Raw genomic sequence first — 21,281 nt, 5'->3', positions numbered from 1 at the left:
CTGAGGAAGATTTTCCCTAGCTGCAGAGAGCCGTCATTTGGATAGCCATTAGCCTCAGAAGACGGCCTTTATATCCAAAGATGACTGGACTACTTACAAAATTTTGGGGGTTGGCTGGTTGGGCTCCCTGTAACTCTCTGACCAAATTACAGATTCACATTTTGGACTTCCTGTGCCCTAAATGCTGGGGAAACCCCTGCTTCTGAGTCCAATTTTTTTGTAAAAAAAAGTTTCTTCTTTAACTGATGCTAGTAACATTGTTTGATATACAACAATCATTGGCAGTAATAGTACACTTTGATTTAAAACCTGGTTCACTGGCTGTTTTGAAACACGCTTACAGTAAAAATATGAAAATTTCATCACTTATTTTTTTTTTTAATTTATTTCAAAATAAAAAAATTACAAAACACTCTCACACCCATATATACATACAAGCTCTAATTTCATCACTTAATAATTAATTGTTATCATTTTAATTTGCATGAATCCATATTACTAGGTGACAAAGTTTCCAAGCTTATCAAGAGGCACCTTTTCAAGTTTGATGAAGTTCTCAAAGTGAAAGAAAATTATGCTGGTAGAATAAACTTTCAAGATAGAGTAAATTTTTAATTGTTTTCCGTATTAAGATAGTACTTTAACTTAAAGTTAAACGAAGTACTGTAATTTCAACCTCCAGGTGAAACAGAGCAGACAGGAGGCCGAGACAGATTCGGGAGGAAAGGCAACCTCCAACAAAAAGAGTACAGTTTCCCACTTTGTCAATCTGAATGAAGACCCCATGCTCTCTAGCAAAGTCTACTACTTTCTTGAGAAACCAGAGGTCACAATTGGACGCAAAGATGCCGAGCCCATGCCAGATATCTGTCTCAGTGGATTGAGGTGAGGGAAGTCATAAATGTTTTGTCTGTGAAAAAATATTTGTATTAGTTACAGACAGTTTTTCCGTCCACAGGGATTAAAGTAATTGTAGAGAAGGTAAAAAAAAATCACTGTAAACACTTTCAAAACCATTTCCATACTACGCTTGCATGAATACGGTAAAGTCTTGAAAATTTCGTCGCTTAAAAATTAATTAATATTTTTAATTGTGTAAATCCGACTAATTTTTCAAAATTACCTCTCCCCGACTCCTGGGTATGACGAAATTTTCAAAAATCCGGCCTTTGGGCTTTTATTCTTAGCGACTGTTATCTTTGACCCTCCTATATGGTGAGATATTTATTAATACTTCCTAAGTCATTTTCTGGTGGTAAATAATAATCTATTTATTAGTGCATCTCGATTAAGTTATATTTAACTTACTGTACCCGAAAACATGTTGAGAATTATTTTCTCGGTAAGAAACATACCTCCTGATAGAGGAGAAGGATCAAGATAAGCCTAATTGCAACCTTGCATCATAACCTGGGCGCAACATGTTAAAAAAAATAACGCACTTGGGAACGTTTGTTGCATGCAGGGCTTTTCCCAGGATTGAGTGTCAGGCCTTCTAAAATTACCATCTGTAACTTCCTAAAAATTTACAGGGAGTTGAAATAATGATCTCCCGTTGACGATCTTCCGCAATTTAAGTTCCTTGAACTAATATGAAAACTGCATTTTATTATTGCTTACATCGCGAACAATCTCCCGATGAAGACGTGAAAATTGCCTTTTCGTCTAGCAAAGATCGCGAACGATCTCCCGCTGACGATCTTCCGCGAACGAAGTTCCCTAAATCCCTTGAACTAATATGAAAATTGCATTTCATTTTTGCTTACATCGCGGACGATCTCCCAATGATGATATAAAAATTGCTTTTTCGTCTCCCTCGGATCGCGAACGATCTCCCTCTGACGATTTTACGCGAACAAAGTCCTGACGATAGTACGCAAACGATTCTCCGCCGAAGATATGCCGTGAGCGGGGAAGGGGGGTTAAAGATAAAACTAAATATATATATTCTTTATAATATTCAAAGGGGGAGGCGGGGTTAAAATAATGATCTCCCGCTGACGATCGTTCGCAAACTAAGTTCCTTGAACTAATATGAAAACTGCATTTTATTATTGCTTACATCGCGAACAATCTCCCGATGAAGATATGAAAATTGCCTTTACGTCAAGCTCTGATATGATCTTACGCGAACAAAGTCCTGAGGATATTACGCGAACGATTCTCCGCCGAAGATATACCGTGAGCGGGGGAAGGGGGCGGATTGAAGATCAAATGAAAATGAATATTTTTTAAAAATCCAAAGTGTGTGTGTAAGTGGGGGGGGTTTAAATAATCTCCCGCTGACGATCTTCCGCGATCAAAGTTTCCTAAATCCCCTGAACTAATATGCAAATTGCATTTCATTCTTGCTTACATCGCGAACGATCTCCCAATGATGATATGAAAATTGCCTTTTCGTCTCGCTCGGATCGCGAACGATCTCCCTCTGACGATCTTACGTGAACAAAGTCCTGACGATATTACGCGAACGATTCTCCGCTGAAGATATGCCGTGAGCGGGGGAAGGGGAGGTTAAAGATAAAATGAAAAATATATATTATTTATAAAATTCAAAGGGGGAGAGGGGTTAAAATAATGATCTCCTGCTGACGATCTTCCACGAACGAAGTTCCCTTGAACAAATATGAAAAGTGCATTTTATTCTCGCTTACATCGCGAACGATCTCCCGCTGAAGATATGAAGATTGCCTTTTCGTCTCTCTCGAATCGCAAACGATCTCCCGTTGATGATCTTATGCGAACGGAGTCCGCTACAAATATGAACATTATCTTCTCGTCTCGTTTGGATCGCGAACGATCTGTTGACGATATAACGCGAACGATTCTCCGCTGAAGATATGAAAATTGCCATCTCCTCCCATTCGCATTGTGAACGATCTCCATGTACGAACCAGGTAATCGTTAAATGGTCCTAAATTGAACATGGACATGAATAGAAGTGACGGGTACATTTCATTTCGAGATAATATCTTGATTTTTTCATTGTGTCTTCCTCATTTAGGACAGCCGCCGATAACAATAACGGCGTTACAAATCATTGAAATGACAAAGCCGCGGCCTGTGACTTCTATTTGCCGGCTTGATAACGCACCTTAAGCCAGGTAATAGTAATGCAACTAAAGACAAAAGGCCGACGTTCCCGCAATTGAGAACGGGAATTCACATCTAAACCATCTATATTGTGAGTAACCGCTCGCAGGGGCGCACTATTGTTCCTATCTCCCATTGAGAATGTTATCGGCAATGATATCCTGATCGTATCATTGTCTTGAATCAACTGATGCATTACCTTCATGTTTGAGCTGGACAACACGGCCATATTTGGTGACGAACTTTTCAAAAATTATCCAGTACCTCATTTTCAAGGTCGACGAAGTTTTCAAAGGGAAAAAATTACGTCGGCGGAAAATCGTCTATCGACGAAATTTTCAAGAACGACGAAATTTTCAAGACTTTACCGTAAACATTTGTGTTTGTAAATGGCTTAAAATACATGAAATTTTAATGACAAAATGTTGTTTTATCAGCATAATGAAACAGCATGCTGTCGTCACTAACTCTGGAGGTGATTATGAAATCAAGCCTGGCGCCAAGGGGGCCAAGATCAAAGTGAATGGAATGCCTCTGACGGGACCGCGCCCCCTGGCACACAAAGACAGGGTGTTGTTCGGTGGGTATAGGGCAGGAACTGGGCTCGAAAAAGACTTTTTGAATGAAAGCTGGTCTTAATTGTCAGACAAAATAATTTTAAAGTGGACTACTTTTACCTAAGATCAGTTATAGAAAGTTCACTTACATTGTCGTGCCTGTTTTTATAGAGTAATGAACAATGATTGTGTGTGTGTACTATAAAACTGTCAAGGAACCACAGAAAATGCATTCATTTTCTCTTCCACCTTGTCGTAATAAATCTTATCCAATAAATGTTCACTATAATCAGGGATGAATTGAGGCTGTCTTCTGGGTCTTCCAAAAGATGGTCACATTTTAAAGTTTACACTGACAGGTATCTAATTTTTTCTGTCTGAAGATGGTAAAAAATGGAGGACAGGTCAACAAAGATAATTTGGAAGACTGTCAGAAAATATCTCTGGCTCCGCCCCTGATAAATGATCATTGCTTTCTGTTCCAGGCTCCAATCACATGTACGTGTTCTACAATGCCCAGAAACCCAACGCCCCTGAGGGGACGCCCCCAGATTCCAAACTAGACTGGGAGTTTGCTCAGAAGGAGATTGCTCAGGCTAAAGGTTTTGCTACTGGATCTGGCGCAGGGTTATCCAAAGGTTAGTGAACACATTTTTTTTTTCTTTAGCATGATTTTAGTTGTGAATGAATGTCAACATCTGCTCACATCAGTCTGATGAAGGCCTACGTCCAGGTTGGCCCTAAGCTAACGGTATGAAAGTTTTTCGGCTTGTGTTTGATAATTTTTACATCTATGTTGATTTTAGTTGTTTAGGGCGATCCTAGCATAGTTCTAGTATAATACCTTATTTTTTTGCTAGCCCATTTGACATTATTGTGACTATTCCATAATTTATAACATTAACCAATTTTAAAGATGTTAGTCCTCACACATATATTTATAAGCATTATACAAATATTGAGGAGTTTACAAAGACAAAATAGATGGTAAGCGCTGTTTGTTTGGGGTTTCCCAATGATTTCCGCTTTTTATAATTGGCTAAAGAAACTCTTATCTTAAGTTGTTGAAGAACCCAACCTAGTTCAATAACTGTCCCTGCACATGTATTTTAAAATCGTAAATCTTTTCCTCCTACAGAACAACAGATCGCCCAGGAGCAAGTTCTGGAGATTTTGCCAATGGTGACAGAAGTCAATGCCATCTCTGAGGAGCTGGATAAGCACAGGTCCTTCGAGGTTGTTCTCATCTCCTCCGCAGCACAAGAGGGAGGTGTGGCTGGCAACAAGGGAACTTCGTGAGTATTTATGTTATTTTTGGTTTAGGGTTTCCCAATTCACAGTTCAAGTTATATCTCTTTAAAACTTTTTTATTACTGAGAAAGATTTAGTGTGAGATATTGAATGGTTTTAGTAAAAGTAAATTGTAAGAAATTGAAATCAGGAGAAAAACTTACGTTTTTTGTTATAAGTATAGATTTATAAATTTAAAGAGATTTTTTATTTGTATGGAGGTTTTTAAAGGAAAATATATTAAAAAATTTCAATACACTGTCCATAATTTATGATCTGTCTCTGGACAGTTATAGTGTAATTATTGATCACAGTTTTTACAGTTTTAACTGATTTTTCATGAATGTTCAGCATTGCCCATTATGGTCATATGCAAATTACATACAAAACACATTTGACTGTAGAATTTCAATATATTTATGTACCACTCTGTTTGTGATCTTAAGCATCGTAAAGAGTAGATTTTAACATTTTTAGAAAGCATGCTATATGTAAACAATTATCATCTGTGTTGTGTAGATTATTTCCATGATTTGTGTTGTGAAAAAGTATCCGTCACTCATATTTGGTATTGTTTTTGTTTTTTTCTTTATTATAGTGGTGTTAAGTAAGTTGGGATATAGTTGTTTTTCTCTTCAAATTAACAAATTCAAATAGATAGTGCAATTGCTAGGTGTTCATTATATTTTATCCTGATTTTTGGTGTCATTTTATTATTTTTTATTATTATTATTTTTTTTTTTTTGCAATATTCTCGGGTATATTGTGTGTGTGGCAGGGTAGTTGGCAATATGATTCCAAATTTTGGAGAAAAAATTTTCAAGCTGGAGAAAAGAACTTTTTAGGAGCATGTGTGTATTTTATATAGAAATTTCAGTAGGGGTGTGGGATAAAGATAGGTTTTCCATTTTTGTTCATTGTTTTGGTAGAATTTAACATTTTGATAGAAAAGCTCACAGCTTATAACAAAAATTTTACTTTTATGGCAATTACAGCTTCCTTAATCTTAGACCTTTTTATTTTGTAGATTGTAGCTCTTTGGTTAATTAATAAAATTTTAATTATTTTCTTCTTTGAGCAGTGGTGAAGCTGGGATCAGGTATACAGCCAAGCCTTTTTATTGCACTGCTTTTGTGATATCAACATTGGATTGCAGTGGTTTTACTTTTTCATTTTCTTTTTTTTTATTTCTATATTTTTTTCTGCTCATTTGTAGTGCACATCACTGTCAGTTGAGCTTTCTAATGAACACTCTCCCAAACCCTGCACAAACATGCCTCCCACAATACTTGTAGATTGATGAAAGTCCCCTCAAAATTTGGATATTTGGGTTTTGTATTCAGGGGTGGATCTAGAGAAAATTCAGACAGTCTTCCAAATTATCTTTGTTGATCCATCCTCTTTTTTTGACTGTCTTTCAATGGGAAAATTAGATACCCATCAATGTAAGCTTGAAAATCTGTCCAGGCGACCCAGAAGACCCAGAAGATGGCCTCATTGCAATCCACCCTGGTATTTTTACCCCTTGTCTCCACTTTTAAAGCTGCACCGCGTCCCTGCAGCTTGCCATTTTTAGGATTTTATAAAGGCCCTCTTTCATCTTTTTATGTACATGAGCGATAATGAGTCAGCTGGGAGAGTTTCCATTAGACTTTGAAACTCATGAGTGATTTGTGACCATTCTGATTAAAATGGCCTGGTCTTGTTTGATAAAGATTCTGAGGTCTGATTTTAATTAGAATAAGCGTAAACGTAACACTGAAGATGTTCTTCATAATGCCTGACAGAATCGCTGGGATTCCATTAGTACAAATTTCATGGTGTCCTCAAGCCACTTTCATGTAAAGTGAGCCCCAAATTTTTCCTCATGGTGAACTAGAAATTATCTTCATTTTCAAGGTGGGGTTCATATTGATCTAGGAGATTCAAATCTTATTGATGCCAATTTTTTGTGCTATAATGGAAGCCAGTGTAAAATGGTCTGTGCTAATTAAAAAGCCTTGAAGTTTATGCCAAGAATTGCTTGCTATACCCAGTATAGTTGATAGAGCTCAAACCCAAGCCTGCAACTTTTAATGCATGTAGTTGTTTCCCCCCCCCCCCAAAAAAAAAATAAATAAATAAAAGAAAGAAAAAGAAAGAAAAAAAAAGAAAAGATAAGGATATAATGGGAAAATTTCTTGTTTCATTTTACATAGGACATTTTAAAATTCCCCCTAACACTTACAGGTATACAAACTAAAATGTTAATTTTATACAGTCATGTTATGAGAATATTTTCTGGAAATCATCCAGATGTCTTCTGGTAGCAATTTTAAGTGCAACTTTGAAGAACAGAATCGTGAAATTTTGATATTGGATACTGTTTGCAGTGATATCGTGGAGCACGTGTGCATTTTTTTTTTTTTTAGGTTGTGTATTGTTTGAACAATTTGGTTCTTTAATTGAAGCACTTTGCTGTGATATTTGAACACATTGTCCATTTCTTGTCATAGCTACACATGTCAAATCTTGATGGTTGTATGTATTGAACTTCCCTGCAGAAATATTTCTTCCTATATATTATCTTACAACAAACCACTGGAATTTACATGAAGCCATCAACATTTTGTAATTTGGGTTTCATAGAAATAAAAGAAAGTAATGTCTTATGCACAAATTCTGTCTATAGTTAAATTTTGGAAAGCAGATAATGCTTAGTATTGTTTAATGAAAACCATTAAATCAGTTGTGTGAATTTATAAAAAAAATTGCTTCTCAAACATGCTATCGTGCTTATGTTGAAAAAAAAATGCTGAAAGAGCAACAGTTCTGATATTGTTTTAAATACATTATTATAGCCTTCCTGCTGCTAATTCTTGCTTGCTTGAAGTAGTCAGTGTGCAAGTGAATTATTTCGGAAGAATTTTGACAGTTAATGATCTGTTTATAATTTTTCTTCAGAGTGATGGTGAAAATGAAAAACCTGTTGAATGGGAATACTTGGTTGTGGGAGAGAGGAAAGTTCATGAACAGACGATATCTGGCTCAGGTGGGGATTAGAAGATAGGTGGCGCTGACTGCAAGATGAACTTGTATCCCAGTTTCAATAAAATTGTTAAATTAGCAGGGAAAAATTGTGTGTCATAACACAGGCATGCACGCACATTCATGCACGCACACACAGTTAATTAGCAGGTATTTTGCATAAGACGCAATGGATTGTTTACCAGAAAAGCATTGAATGTTTCTATCTTGTAATCCATGTCACTAATAAATAAAATAATGTTATCCTGTATATTCTTTATAGGAGCTCTACCAGAGGTTCCTGGATGGAGAAGACGCTGCCGTCAAAAACCTGCCAAAGGAGGAAGATCCATTCTGGGAGCCAACGGAGGACGTTCTCATCGGAACAGCCAATGTATTTCTACAGTCTCTGGGTTACGCCCTGGACTTCGAGGACACACTGACCGTGACAGACTATAAGGGCCAGGAGGAAGGCACCATCATGGTAGTTGTGGCTCCATGTAATGCTAAAGGAAATGACTTGGATGACGATTCCTTTGTGGATTCTCCCGAGGATTTACTGGGGAAACCTTACCATTATAAGGTGGGTGGGGCTGTGTTTTTGTATTTTTATTTAATATAATAAATTTACTTTGATCTTTTGAGTGAGGAAAATAAATTTTCCCAAGATAATGTTTTTCCAGATTTGAAGTGGAAAAAAAAAAGAATGAGAATGTGTTTTGTCTTTCACTGGCAATTCGTTATCACATGTACCACATTTAAAAGAAAATATTATTTATTAAATTCACATTTTACCACCCCTGGTCTTTCAGGTAACTAAATAATTTAAAACCAAAAAGTAGAGATTGTATTTATGATCCTTTCTCAATACTGATACGAGTTATATCCCTTGATCCTTCAGGTAACTGTACAAAAAGCGGAAGTTCACAAAGCAAGGTTCTCCAAGGGAGTACGAATCAAGTACAAAGTCCCAACCGTTCAAGGCGAGACTGAAGAATACACTGAGACCCCAATGGTCCGAGGGTCCCTCAGTCCTGTGTTCAACCACAGTAAAGTTTTCTCAATACCAGTTATAACACAGGAACATTTAGATAACTTTGAAACCAAGTGTATCACCCTTATGATGTATGGGCTGCAAGAGGATTCCACGCCTGATCCCAAACTTATGAAAATGACCACAAAGGTACGTTTTGAATTTAAAATTAATCTTTGAACTTAAAATATATTTTGGTAAAAGGAACCAAGGCTTGCAGTTACTTTGGTTATCAAATTGTTTGAGGTTTAGTGTCTTACTAAAAATGGTTTTGAAATTTGTGTACCTTTTTAAAAAAAAAGAATGAAGAATACAATAATTTAAGGGCTTAATTGACCAGTTTCTTCACTTACAAGGATTATAAATTTATTGATTTATTTATTGATATAATTATTTGTCGATTTATGTCTCACCATACATTAAAAACATCTTATATTTAATTTTTTTCAACTTCAACTAATGTATCAAAATGTATTTAATCCCCCTCCCCTCAACAGGAATTACGTCAGATGGAAAACATGACCAGTCCTCAGTCAGAGATGCACAGGCGAAACACCACGTTTGGTCTGGACCCAGAACGAGACCAGAGCGCTCTTCTGAAATCTGAGTACCAGTTGGTTCTGAGGAAATATGAAAGGCTGGAACAGAAGGAACGGAGATTACAGGTAACTTTTGGACTAAGATAGGGTTCATTGCCTGGTATGGTAATTTTTCATATGTAATTGAACAAGATATATTGATTATATATAAATTTCTAGAAACAAAATTTGTCTCAAAAATTTTAAAAGCTTGAAACATGTTATTCAAAACTTATACATTGCTTTTATAATACAATGTATCAGTGATGTTATTAATTATAATAACATAATTAATCTGTAAGAAGATAAATAATTATACGTACCCCTGGTACATTATAAAAATTTGTCTCAAAAAATAAAAGAGCTTTAAAATTTTGATTTACTCAAGACTTGCATATTGCATATATTCCACAGTTTAACAGTGACGCGTGTTTTATCCATAATAAAGGCACATAATTATACATAATACAATTAGTCTAGTTAAATATACACACTTGAACATTACTGCAAGACAAGCAAGTACTGAAACTGTTTCAAAGTTGAATTGTAAAAATTAAAGATTGGATTCAAAACAAAAGTTTAGTTTTTAAATTAATTGAATTAAAATTTATTCCAGCAAATGTGCGAGGAATGGGGCAACAAAAAACCAGAAGAACAGGACTTTTTGGCATTCCACCGGGCTGTTCATGCCCTCGCCCACAGCACTGGGACCAAACTCAAGACCAGGGTCCAGATGTTGAATAAGGTATGTAGTGGATGTGGTAGTGGACATGGTCATTCCAGACAGTTGACCACTCTGTTACTGGTTATAAATAGACTGAGTGTATCATTGAGATGTTGCTTTAATCTGTTTATTGAGTTATAGTCCATCAGTAAATTGTTAATGTGGATGTGTTCGCAATGAAGCTGTTGTACTAGCTACTGCACAGTTGCTCCACTGGGACTCTAGCTGAATGCAGTTAGATGAACACTTGATCATATGAGTACATTGGACACAAGAGGGGGTGTTATATTGTGAATCTGATTTTAATCAGCGAGAGTTAGCTAGCACAATAGATTCATTGCCAATGCACCCTATGTATGTGATGATGGTGATGTAGAACTGAGTTAAGACTTTTAAGTTAAAATTGCTTTGGGTCCAAATAACCCAAGTAAAGTGGCCAATGTTTGTATAGTTGCCAGGTGTCTCAGATTTCACATGAGGATCCTGCACTTTAAAATAGGCATTTGAGATATAAAGCCTGAAATAGTCATTTTTATCAATGATTTGGACGGCTTTTAAGATTTTCTCCAAATTTGATTGAATATGAACTAGAATGTCTATTTACTTTGAGACATTCACATAGAATAACTCTGGCATTTTGTTACTGAATTTTTTATCCTTAGCAATTTTAGCTGACATGGAGTCTTACCAAAAAAGAGGATAATTCAAATTAAAGAATTTTTATGGTTAAAAGTTGGAATGAAAAAAGTGCATAATTACGTAATTTTATTTATGTATTTATTTTCCACAGCTCCCCTCAAAAGTATTTAATTGAAATGATTTGATCTGTCAATTGTTTGTTATGTGAGTTTGGTTAAATAAAGGCTAGATTAAGGCGATGTTGACAATAATTTGAATATTATAAAAGAAATGAATAATGTTTGGATATTATAAAAGTACACCAATTACAAGCAGTATTTTTAGGCATATTGGATGTGACGGAGTCACCCTACAATGCTTTTAGTATTCTTTTTCATCTACTATGCAACTGCGTTAAATATAAATTATAATCTTAGTCATATGAATCAATTTCAAAGATCGCAAAGCTTTTACCTGCTATAAACTATTATAACATAGTTGTAATTTTCCACAAGCAATATTGTAGTTTTGTATTATGATTTCATAGCAATTCATGCTTGGTGTCATAGGCAATGTCTCTCTTATTACAGCTAGCTTTTAAATGAAAGTCAATGTGCATCTTTTGAAAACAAATCTTTGAATAAGCTGTTTTCTTTTTTAAAAAATCTTGCTTTCTCTGCAGATGAATTGACCTTAGTTACATGGCAAAGAATTGATTTACTTTTCAGTTTTATTTATTTATTTATTTATTTATTTATTTATTTATTTATTTATTTATTTTGCATGGCTTTATCAATTATCTTTATTTTGCTTTTTACATTCCATTATATTGTTTCTTACTTCCTTTTCCTAGATGTTGAAGGGGTATAAGATGGCCCAGGTAGTTACAGAACTGCTCTTGCAATTTCTCTATCTCTTGTATGGCTTATAGTATATTACTGAGCAAGATTTAGAAAAAAAATAGGAAAGTTGCTCTGTGCGTGCCTTCCTCATCAGGAAAAAAAACTATTCAGGACCGAATTTGAACAGTTTGAAATGAAATGAAATATGTATATTTCATTATTCTGAACTATTTCACTCCTGTTCACAAAAGTGCAATAGGTTCACAAAAGTGCAATAGAATTATAGAATGTTAATAAAATTTTGAAATTATAAAATTTAAGTCGATATTTTCTTGAAATAATATAATTTGTCAGTTCAATCCTACATTGTGAGGAAAGTTGAAGAAGCCTTGCACTGAGCTTTGCCTGTCTTATAAAGCTTACATACCAAAGTATTATAGTCTATTACAACGCTTGTACTAGTAGAAAGAAAAATACACCTTCAGTCTGTAGGCTGTCAGAAGCTTCTATGAGCATTTTCTCACTTTTTCTCAAGCTGTGTGACATTTCACATTATTTCATGTTGATTTCACTAACAGTACTGTTATGTTTTTGTTTTTTTTTTTATTTCACATTTTGTTCTAACACACTAGGTTATACAAGCACACAAGACCTACGAAGCTAACTCCTCTGAGAATGTAAGACTAATAACTTGTAGTTACTGTATCTATTATGCTCCTTATAAGCAGGACAAATATAGGATGATAACTGGCTTTACCTATAAAGAGTGCTTAGTTGGATGCTAGACCCCATGGGAGGATTTTGTATACATGTGCTACATTAAAACAAGGAGGTGTATCGTGTATATGGTCTCCTTGATTAGAGATAATGGTCACATGTTTTGATTTTTTTCACATATTATAGTTGTAATGAACATTTGATGATAAAAATTTAATATATCATAGATCAAATTCCAGGTTAACTTGTAGCAGCACACAACATGCAAACTTATTAACTAGAACTTTTCATGCCTATTAATAGACCACTTCCAAATTTCATATTGTTCCACCCCCCCACCCCCCACCCCCCTTTCTTATTGGTCATGTAAGTAGCCATTTCTATTTATATCCACATTGAAAGGAAAATTAGCCCATGCATTTCAGAGGTATTTGGTTACTTGTTGGCTAAGCATACATGAATATGTTGGAAAGGACTTTTAAAGCTTAAAGCATTGGGTAGACATGAACATCACTATTTAACACCAGTTCGATTAGAAAGTTAACTTAAAGATAAAAAATAGAAGTCGCATTATACATCAACTTTTACATAAAATTATGCCAGGGTTGCATTGTCAAAAAGTGGCATTTGAAGTGCTATATCATTAGAGTAGGTCTATATTCAAACCAGGTTCTAGTTCATACTTGTTTGTGTGACTGCATCAAGTTTTTAATTGGCCAATCAGAATTATGGTTAATTCTGAGTGGTCAATTTTTGGGCCAATCAGCAGCTGATCTCCTGAAAGATTTTGACCCGGTCTGTACGAAATGCACATGGTTTTCCTCATAGGGTGCACATTTTATTGAACTGTGGTTGATGTCTTTTTGATTTCAGTCAAAAAGTAATATAAAACAAGCAGATGATACGATCAGTCTGTTTGTGTTTGGAGAGGAAGAGAAAGATTTTGTGGCAGAAGCTCGTGAAAATGATGGGTTTGTGGACTATGAAAATTTAACCAAACATCATGGTGAAAATGGATTAGCTCAGATATCAGAAAATAAAGCCAAAATTAACGAAGTAAGTGACTGTTAGTCATTGGCGTCCCATTGATGGCGTTAATACCCAACAAGTGCAAAACTGGTGGCTTTATTATTTCTCTTTTGGGCTGGAGTTCTCTTTGTATTTTTTCCTCGATGTTTTCTTCTCTGTCATTATTGAACTTTAACGTTGTGAGTGTCAGAATTAGTCGAATTAGTCTCGTGACCTTTTTTTTTTTTTTTTTTTCATCTGTCTCTTTCATAGTCGCATGTGACTCTTGGGTGTCATTGGTCACTGTCATTGTCATCTTGAAGTATTTCCAGGCACAGTTTAAAACGAGGTTAAGGTTCAGATGACATTGCCATACAAACTGTAGTACTTCAATCTGCTGGATTTTCAGTTGGTTATAAAGTGACCTGTTGTTGGAACCTTTTTATTTATTTATTTATTTATTTATTTATTTATTTATTTATTTATTTTTTTTTTTTAATTTATTTTTTTTTTAATGGGGAGGGGGGTAGAGAGCTTAGCTCGGATTGTTTTGCAAAGCTTATTTGTCTGAGAGAATTTCTCAGAAAGATGAGTCATACTAAATGAAGTAGATATATCTGTGCAGGCTAGTTAATAACCACAAAGATTATATTTGTAAATTCATTCACAATTTGCTGTAGGGTAAGAGTTAAAGTGCATAAAAAAAGGAGAAAACTGAAGCATACTAATAGGAAAGCAAACTTATAGATCATTTTTGAAGTGCATTTTAGTTCATTTTCTTGAGTAAGAAAACATTCGACTTATGTAGTCATTTTATAAAATGATTTCCTGGTAAATAGCGATCAGTTTGGTTGCTTGGTGATGCTAGCTGAACCTTTCCATGGTGTTGGTGATGTTTATCGAATTTTACCTTTTGTGACCTATTTGTACCTAAGAAAATGAAAGTGAAAGTAAGTTGAATATGACCTTGACAGTGGCATGTGACCTTAATTCATCTAATAGTTTAAATACTAAATATATATATGTAATTTTCTTCTATAACACAGTGGGTTCTTTGAGTTTTGTATTGTGATGAAGTGAAAAAAGTTACCATGTAATGTGTATTTCTGAAAAACGACATACTTGTAGTAGACTATTTTCTTACAGTTTGATACACATGTATGTGGAAACTGTTGTCCTTTATTTACCTCTGAAGAACTTCAGTCTAAGCAAGCTCACCCTAGCATAAAATCTTATTAAAAAAGAAGGGAAAATGTGATTAACAAAATATAAAGAGAAAAGAAAGATTTTGATTATTTTATTGATTCCAGGAATTAATATTTATTGTTATTAATTTATTAATTAATTTATTTATTTTACTGATAGGAGTGAGCTAGCTTGAAATTGGTCAGTCTTCCTATTGATCTAATTTTTTTTCAATAGATGAAGTGCACTAAAATATATAAGTGGTTATCGTAATAGTTACTATACATGCACTGTGGTAGTGATAACCCTAGATTCCTTCAGTGTTTTATATTTCCCTTTTACAATGACTGAGATAACTGGATCTTTTTGGGGTTATCCATTGGTTCTTATATTTTGATATTATTCAAAAACTAACATTTTAACAAAATATACTAACAGGCACATTTGTCATCTAACTACTAATTGGTTTAATTATTAGCAGCTTTTATGTATTATTCAAATAGTTTTTATTATTGAACAACTTTATAGCTGTATATAATATCTTAAGCCAATTTTATTTTATTTTTTGTTTTTTTATTTTTTTCTACTATTTTTTTCTATGTGCATATTCCATTCTATGCCACAAACATTTCTGTTTATGATGTTACTTAAACTTTGTTTATTCAGCCAAAATAAGAACAGGCTATCGAATTAAACAACTGCTTCTGTAACAAGTTATTTGTGGCAAAGGATGGTTTTTATATCTTATGAAAATTTCATCATAACTTTATATACACTTTTTGCTGTAAACTTTGCCTTCGTCATATGATTTTTATGCAGTTTCAGTTTCTTATTATTTCATAAAGCACTGAATTTGTACTTTGATTTGTAATTGCTTCATCACCACAGTAAGATAAATCGGACAATAATCACACACACCTGTGATACTACAGTTTACTATATGAATCACCAAAGTGACATCGGGCAATTTATTTTTAACAGAAAATTAAAGAATTGATAAGCCAAAGGCTTTTTAGTAATGTACATAATTGTTGTCCAGTAGTAACTTTGTGTCAGAATCAAGTATTTGCATTATAGAATGTTTTATCACACACACACACACATATCCACGCACACACACACACACACACACACACACACACATATGAATACTTATCACATTCAAAAGCTTTGCAAAGCACTTGTTTTTCACTGTGGCACTTACTGCCAGAATGCGTATTAAGGTGAGCAAGTGTATCTTCAATGCACCATTTTCTGCTATCAACAGTGTGATCTATCACTATAGGTTTTACATGGGATTAAGGCGTTAGAAGAACAGTCACAGCAATCGCAGGCAAACCACAGTGACGTACGTGCACTGCTTTTTATCATGACGCTTGAAGTATTATTTGCTTCATTATAACACAGCAAATAATATATTTTTGATGGCAGTGCTGGATGAATTTGTTTGTAAAATGCTTTTAGATCAGTACACTTGTATAAGAAAGCTGTGTTTGTTTGAAGAAGGATATTGCAAGGCTTCAATCTGTGCTACAAGTGGCTTTACTAACTAAAAATCGATTGAAATTGCTTATGGATTATGAGCAAGCATTTTGCAGAGAATCTAATGTCTATCATTTTATTTCTCATGCTGAAGGTCACTCTTTCCCTATGTAATTAACAGTTAAAACTAATCCCCTGACTAATTTCCACTAACAAAGTTGTTGTTTTAGTCAAGTTATGGGGATAATTTATAAGGTTTCAGGTCAGTGATAGTGTCATAGTTTGGTGTCTGTTTCATTTGAAGAGGTGATGGAATCCACTGAATGTTTCATCTTATTGTCTACCAGTAATTACATCATGAAGTTTCATTTTTTTTTTTACCTTCTAAAATTGTCAAAAGGTTATAATTTAAGATGCTATTTGACCTTGTGCAGAATTTTTAGTTTTTGTTTTGCCCCGAAGTCTTCCTCGGAATACTAGTTCATTTACTGACTACTAAATGGACACAGTCAATTATGGTGCTGTAGAGCTATTTTAGATGGTAAAAATGAAAACTTCATCATGAAAACAAAAGGTGACTGCCTGTTTCCACTCTCTTTTGTCATCTTCTGTTTGTATTTCTGTTGTGGTATGTAAAGACTGTTTCTGAGTTTTAACTTTTTTTCTGTATCTTTCTGCCAAATTAGTTATTACTCTGAAACAGTCTGAACAAACCTTTTTAGTTTCTAAATTTTCAGTTTTGCACTTGTGAGGTGACAGATGTGTAAATCTACAAACAAGGAAGTATATTTATTCATTTCAAAGCATGAATTAACAAAAACCCTCATTTTCTATGTGAACATGCCCCTGTGTTAAGTTTGCACCAGCATGCGAAAAAAAAAAAAAGGAAACTGATTTTATTGTCGCATTGTTGTAATGTGATACCCCCATGTGCACCCCCACCCCCCACCCCCCCCACCCCCCTTGGATTCTGCATGCAGCTGTTTCCCATATTATACACATATCAAAATTATACCTATCTGGAGGATCGTTCAGAGGAACCAAATTTGTACTTGGGTCATTACCTGTAACTTTTGACCTATATCTCAGTAAGTTCACCTAAAATAATAAAGTTGACCCAGTTTTTACTTGACACTAAATAAGTAATATTGAAAAGCAAACTATTATATTTTTATAACAATTTTAACTTTCTATTTTTGATGAAAAAAAAACTGTAATATTCTGAGTTGGGTCAAAAGTTTGGTATGATCTGAATTGGTCCTCTGGGTGGATAATTAAAGGGTATCGGAAGCACATGCACGACCGATCATTAGTCGCATTTACATTATTGAAAGGTTGAAATATTCTTAATACAACATGTCCCTTCAAGCTGTCTGATTTTGCCGAGTTAACCAGAGCTGTCAAATTAATCTCTCAGTTTACTAGCGCGATTGCCTGCTATTGAGAACAGAATTATGGTTGCTTTTGCATAATAAAGATTAGTCAGCTACTAAAGGTATTCTAATAATTGCTAATGCAAATGGAAATAATTTTAAGCCATATTTGACTATTGTTCTTTTTTTGTGGTTTGGATTTGGCTAAAATTAGCCAGCTTCATGGCTTGAAAAGAAAGTTTGTCTAAGAGTGTCTTCAAAGAGAGATTTTCCAAATTTGCTGCATATGGTTAGCTTGGCTTAGTCAGATGAGCTGCAGAGAAAAAAGGTCTAATCTTTAATGAAATGCGACTATGTTGAACTGATTTAGTTGGAACCAAACTAAACAGGACCGCACCTCACACAAGGGAGATGGTATAAATATATATATAATCTGGTCTTCAGAACCTTTAAGCACACAAGGGAAATATTCATGTGTATCTTAAGTTTGTTTTCATGTATAATGTTTTGACCATGCCCTACTTATTATACCTGTACAAAAGTGGCATTGCAAGATCTCCACAAAAGTGACGACAAATTTCCCTCGATTTTGATTTTGATTCCAGCTGTTTGATTTGAGCTTTGAAAGCTGGTCGTCAGAATAACTTTAGAGTTGTCTGCTTTATTGCTTAACTGTGATTTGCAAGCACTTTGTTTGTAAAATAGAATAATAATATATTGTTTGAAACAATTTTATTGTGAAAGGATTTAATGTGTCTGTAAAAAATGATTTATTTAAATTGGAAATTGATACAATTACAGTGGTTTGAAAGTCAGATTACTTATAATGAAGATGTGCTCTAGTGATTACAGCGGTCAGCTATTTTAAAGCACTCATTTTAATGCTTTATTAACATTGTGTCTTATGGAATTTCTCTCTCCCCGACTTTCAGTTACTCCAAGCTCAGAAGGCAGTACAGAACGGAAACAAGGGTGCGGTAAAAAGTGGGAAAACTGGAGAAGAAGTGGGAAAAAGCAGAGCATGTGTTATACAGTAAAAAAATTGGAGAGATATATTTGATTGAAGAATGAACTGCACCTGTGAGCGATTTGAGAATAACCTTCATTTTTTAATGACCTTGAGAAACTTCTTTGTGTGTTTTATCAGAAATGGTTGAAGAAATCTGTGATTTCACTTTTGTATGTGGAGGTTCTTTCTGTGGAGGTATTTTTTTTTTCATAAAGTTACATACATATAAATACGATGCCATTATATGCACAAACTTTTGAACAGATGCCAGAGCTATGAGATGTGAATAAATATGTATACTTGTTCACTGTATGTAGGTCTGCTTTACCTCATGTAATATATAAAATCTCATATATGCCCATACTTAGATTAATTAACCTGATGAATTTTTGAAGTGATGTGATCTTTAACAACTTCTTGTCTTATTCTTAACTCATATCTCTTATAAACAATGAACCAAAGAAATGCAATTGCTATCGAGAACAGAATTATTCTCTTATTCTAGGTATCTTATTTGTTCAGTAGAACTATAACCATTCCAATGTATATTTTTACATGTCTTAGAATTTTCCTATACACTTAAATTTATGGAAAATCACTACAATGCACTGTGTATATATTTATGCATTTATCTCTTTTCACATCATCATGTATAGCCTTTTGGTGTAGATTATATTTTGATATATTGCAATTTGATCATGTGGATTGTGATGAGGAGGAGGATGAAGAATTTAGCACTTATTTGTTTAAAAAACGGAGACTGGTATTGCTCAGTTGTGTTGTGATACGTTTTTAATGTACGTGTACCTGTATTGTTGTAGTGTTTAACAATATTATAATATATTCAGCGATATGCAGGGTCTCAGATATATTCAGATTATCTCTTTTATTATTTTTAAATAATTTTATGCACATAATTTGTGATCATTTCAGTGCAAAGTGTATCAGGAAAAGCATGGTGTTCAGTGTTTTCAACACTATCAGTGTGTACCTTAGTCGTAATACATTGTAAGCATCTTTAGCTGCTGAAGCTGCATCTTCCTCTTTTATTGCATCTTCCTCTTATAATGTGTGGATGGTTTTGTCCATATTGAAGTAAGATGACCTGTGTATACTTGGTATTTCATTTCAGGTCCGTCCAGTTTTTTAAACAAGGTAACTTTACCATAAGGCTCTGTGTTCTAGATCTTATTTCTCTATTGATCTGATACTTAATGAGCATCATTTGCAATTTTTTGGTGACACTTTTTGTATTCAGAGTCCAATGTACATAATTCCTTTTACTGATTTTTTTTCCTCAGTGGTTCTGTAATATAATATTCTCTCTCTTATGCCAGATAAATTATTTTCTATTGTTAAAGCTGCTGCTAAAAAATCAAAGGCTTTGTAGACTTACATGTGAAAAATGCACTTCTTGCTACAAATTGGAAAAAGTGCAATTAGACTTATAGACAAGGTAAAATTATTTCAAACTGCACTTTTTGTGTAATTTGTTTTAATTTTTCAGTCTGTTTTCACCATATGATATTACCAGCTGTTAAATGGATTATTATTAACCAACGGTTCGCAATGTGCATTGGGAATTTAAAAGTTACTGTTACAGAAATTAAAATTTTCGTATTAAAATGATGCAGCATATCAGAAATCCCGTCCAATTTTCTGCAAAGATGTACATATTATCTAAAAATGCAGCATTAATTTTACATTTTTTTTTATAAATCAAATTTTATTTCTGTGATTTTCACATGAAATATTGTGCCCAGATCAGTTTACTTTTGTAAATTATGCAGAATGGATGATTATAATACTAAATAAAGCTTGATTGTACATCCCGTGTTCAGCATTTTTGAAGGATTTGAAATCTAACTTAATAAGTTCAAGCCACAATTTTTTTCATCATCACTTTATTTAAAATATCTCAATATGAAGTGCTGTTTACAAGTATAAATGCATGTCCTGCACTCTACTTTGCTTATGTTCTAATCAAAGAAAAACTTCTGGCCACACAACTTCTCAAAGTTAAATCGATTTTATTTACACTGCTGTGTGGATACAAAATATTTACAACCTTAATAAACAACATATCTATTCCACTGTTTCCAACAAAATTTCTATAGAAATGTTGAACCTACGCAATGAGAACAGTTGAAAATTAAAGAAAACTATTCATCAAATAGTCAACTTTTTACCAAATCCTCTTCAGTGCCACCATAACTGTTTCAAGTAGTTTGAAAGGTTACTATTAGTCATTTCATTGTTATCTATTCGGATGCATTCCTGAGTAAGACTTACACATATTTTCTTAAATATGGCAAAAAAAAAAGCAGTTGCAATTTAATTGATCCAAAATTCTCTTAGCTAGGGCTAAACTACCCCCCCCCCCCCCCCCGCCATCATTTTAATAAACAAAAAAAAATTTAAACAGTGCAGCAAATAACCAATGACAAAGAAGTGATATATATAAACAACAAAATACAATTTGTATTAATGTTGGGCACCCAATTTGCCAAAAACCATTATTTTGTAACAGACGCTTTTTGAGAGACACCCAAAAATTAAAGTTGTAGATTTCCAAATTTACAAATTTTCTTACATGTCTCTTGGTGTCAAATTGATTTCAAAAATGAAACTGCCAACTCCTTATACCAGATATGAAGAATACAATCTCGAAAACAAAAAAAAAAAAAATTCATCCTTGGATAGATGTATCCTTCAACAAGCAACAATTCAAATTTTCATTATTAAAGTGCAGCATCACTTGCTGAC

General features: G+C 34.0%; 1 protein-coding gene across 9 annotated transcripts in view; it reads left to right on the top strand.

Moving 5' to 3' along the window:
* LOC106166926 (kinesin-like protein KIF28) overlaps nt 1-20,342 on the top strand; it is a 32,158-nt gene extending 11,816 nt beyond the window's left edge. The window contains exons 16-28 of one of the 9 annotated variants that reach the window (XM_024074524.2): nt 683-885; nt 3,531-3,673; nt 4,136-4,288; nt 4,789-4,945; nt 6,022-6,039; nt 7,884-7,971; nt 8,230-8,529; nt 8,848-9,129; nt 9,477-9,644; nt 10,174-10,302; nt 13,332-13,514; nt 15,937-15,999; nt 18,439-20,342. In XM_024074524.2, coding sequence (XP_023930292.2) covers nt 683-885; nt 3,531-3,673; nt 4,136-4,288; nt 4,789-4,945; nt 6,022-6,039; nt 7,884-7,971; nt 8,230-8,529; nt 8,848-9,129; nt 9,477-9,644; nt 10,174-10,302; nt 13,332-13,514; nt 15,937-15,999; nt 18,439-18,543 — 1,992 coding nt within the window. In that variant the 3' untranslated portion in view covers nt 18,544-20,342. Of the gene's footprint in view, nt 1-682; nt 886-3,530; nt 3,674-4,135; nt 4,289-4,788; nt 4,946-6,021; nt 6,040-7,883; nt 7,972-8,229; nt 8,530-8,847; nt 9,130-9,476; nt 9,645-10,173; nt 10,303-11,752; nt 11,780-12,373; nt 12,419-13,331; nt 13,515-15,936; nt 16,000-18,438 lie in introns of all 9 variants that reach the window. The other 8 variants (XM_024074525.2, XM_087010963.1, XM_087010961.1 and 5 more) reach the window with 8 other exon arrangements.
* Nucleotides 20,343-21,281: the final 939 nt, after the last annotated feature.

Source organism: Lingula anatina, chromosome 4 (genome assembly GCF_051362555.1).
Source record: "Lingula anatina isolate TDL-2025a chromosome 4, LinAna3.0, whole genome shotgun sequence".
NCBI lineage: Eukaryota > Metazoa > Brachiopoda > Lingulata > Lingulida > Lingulidae > Lingula > Lingula anatina.
This window is presented reverse-complemented; position numbering and strand designations above follow the sequence as displayed.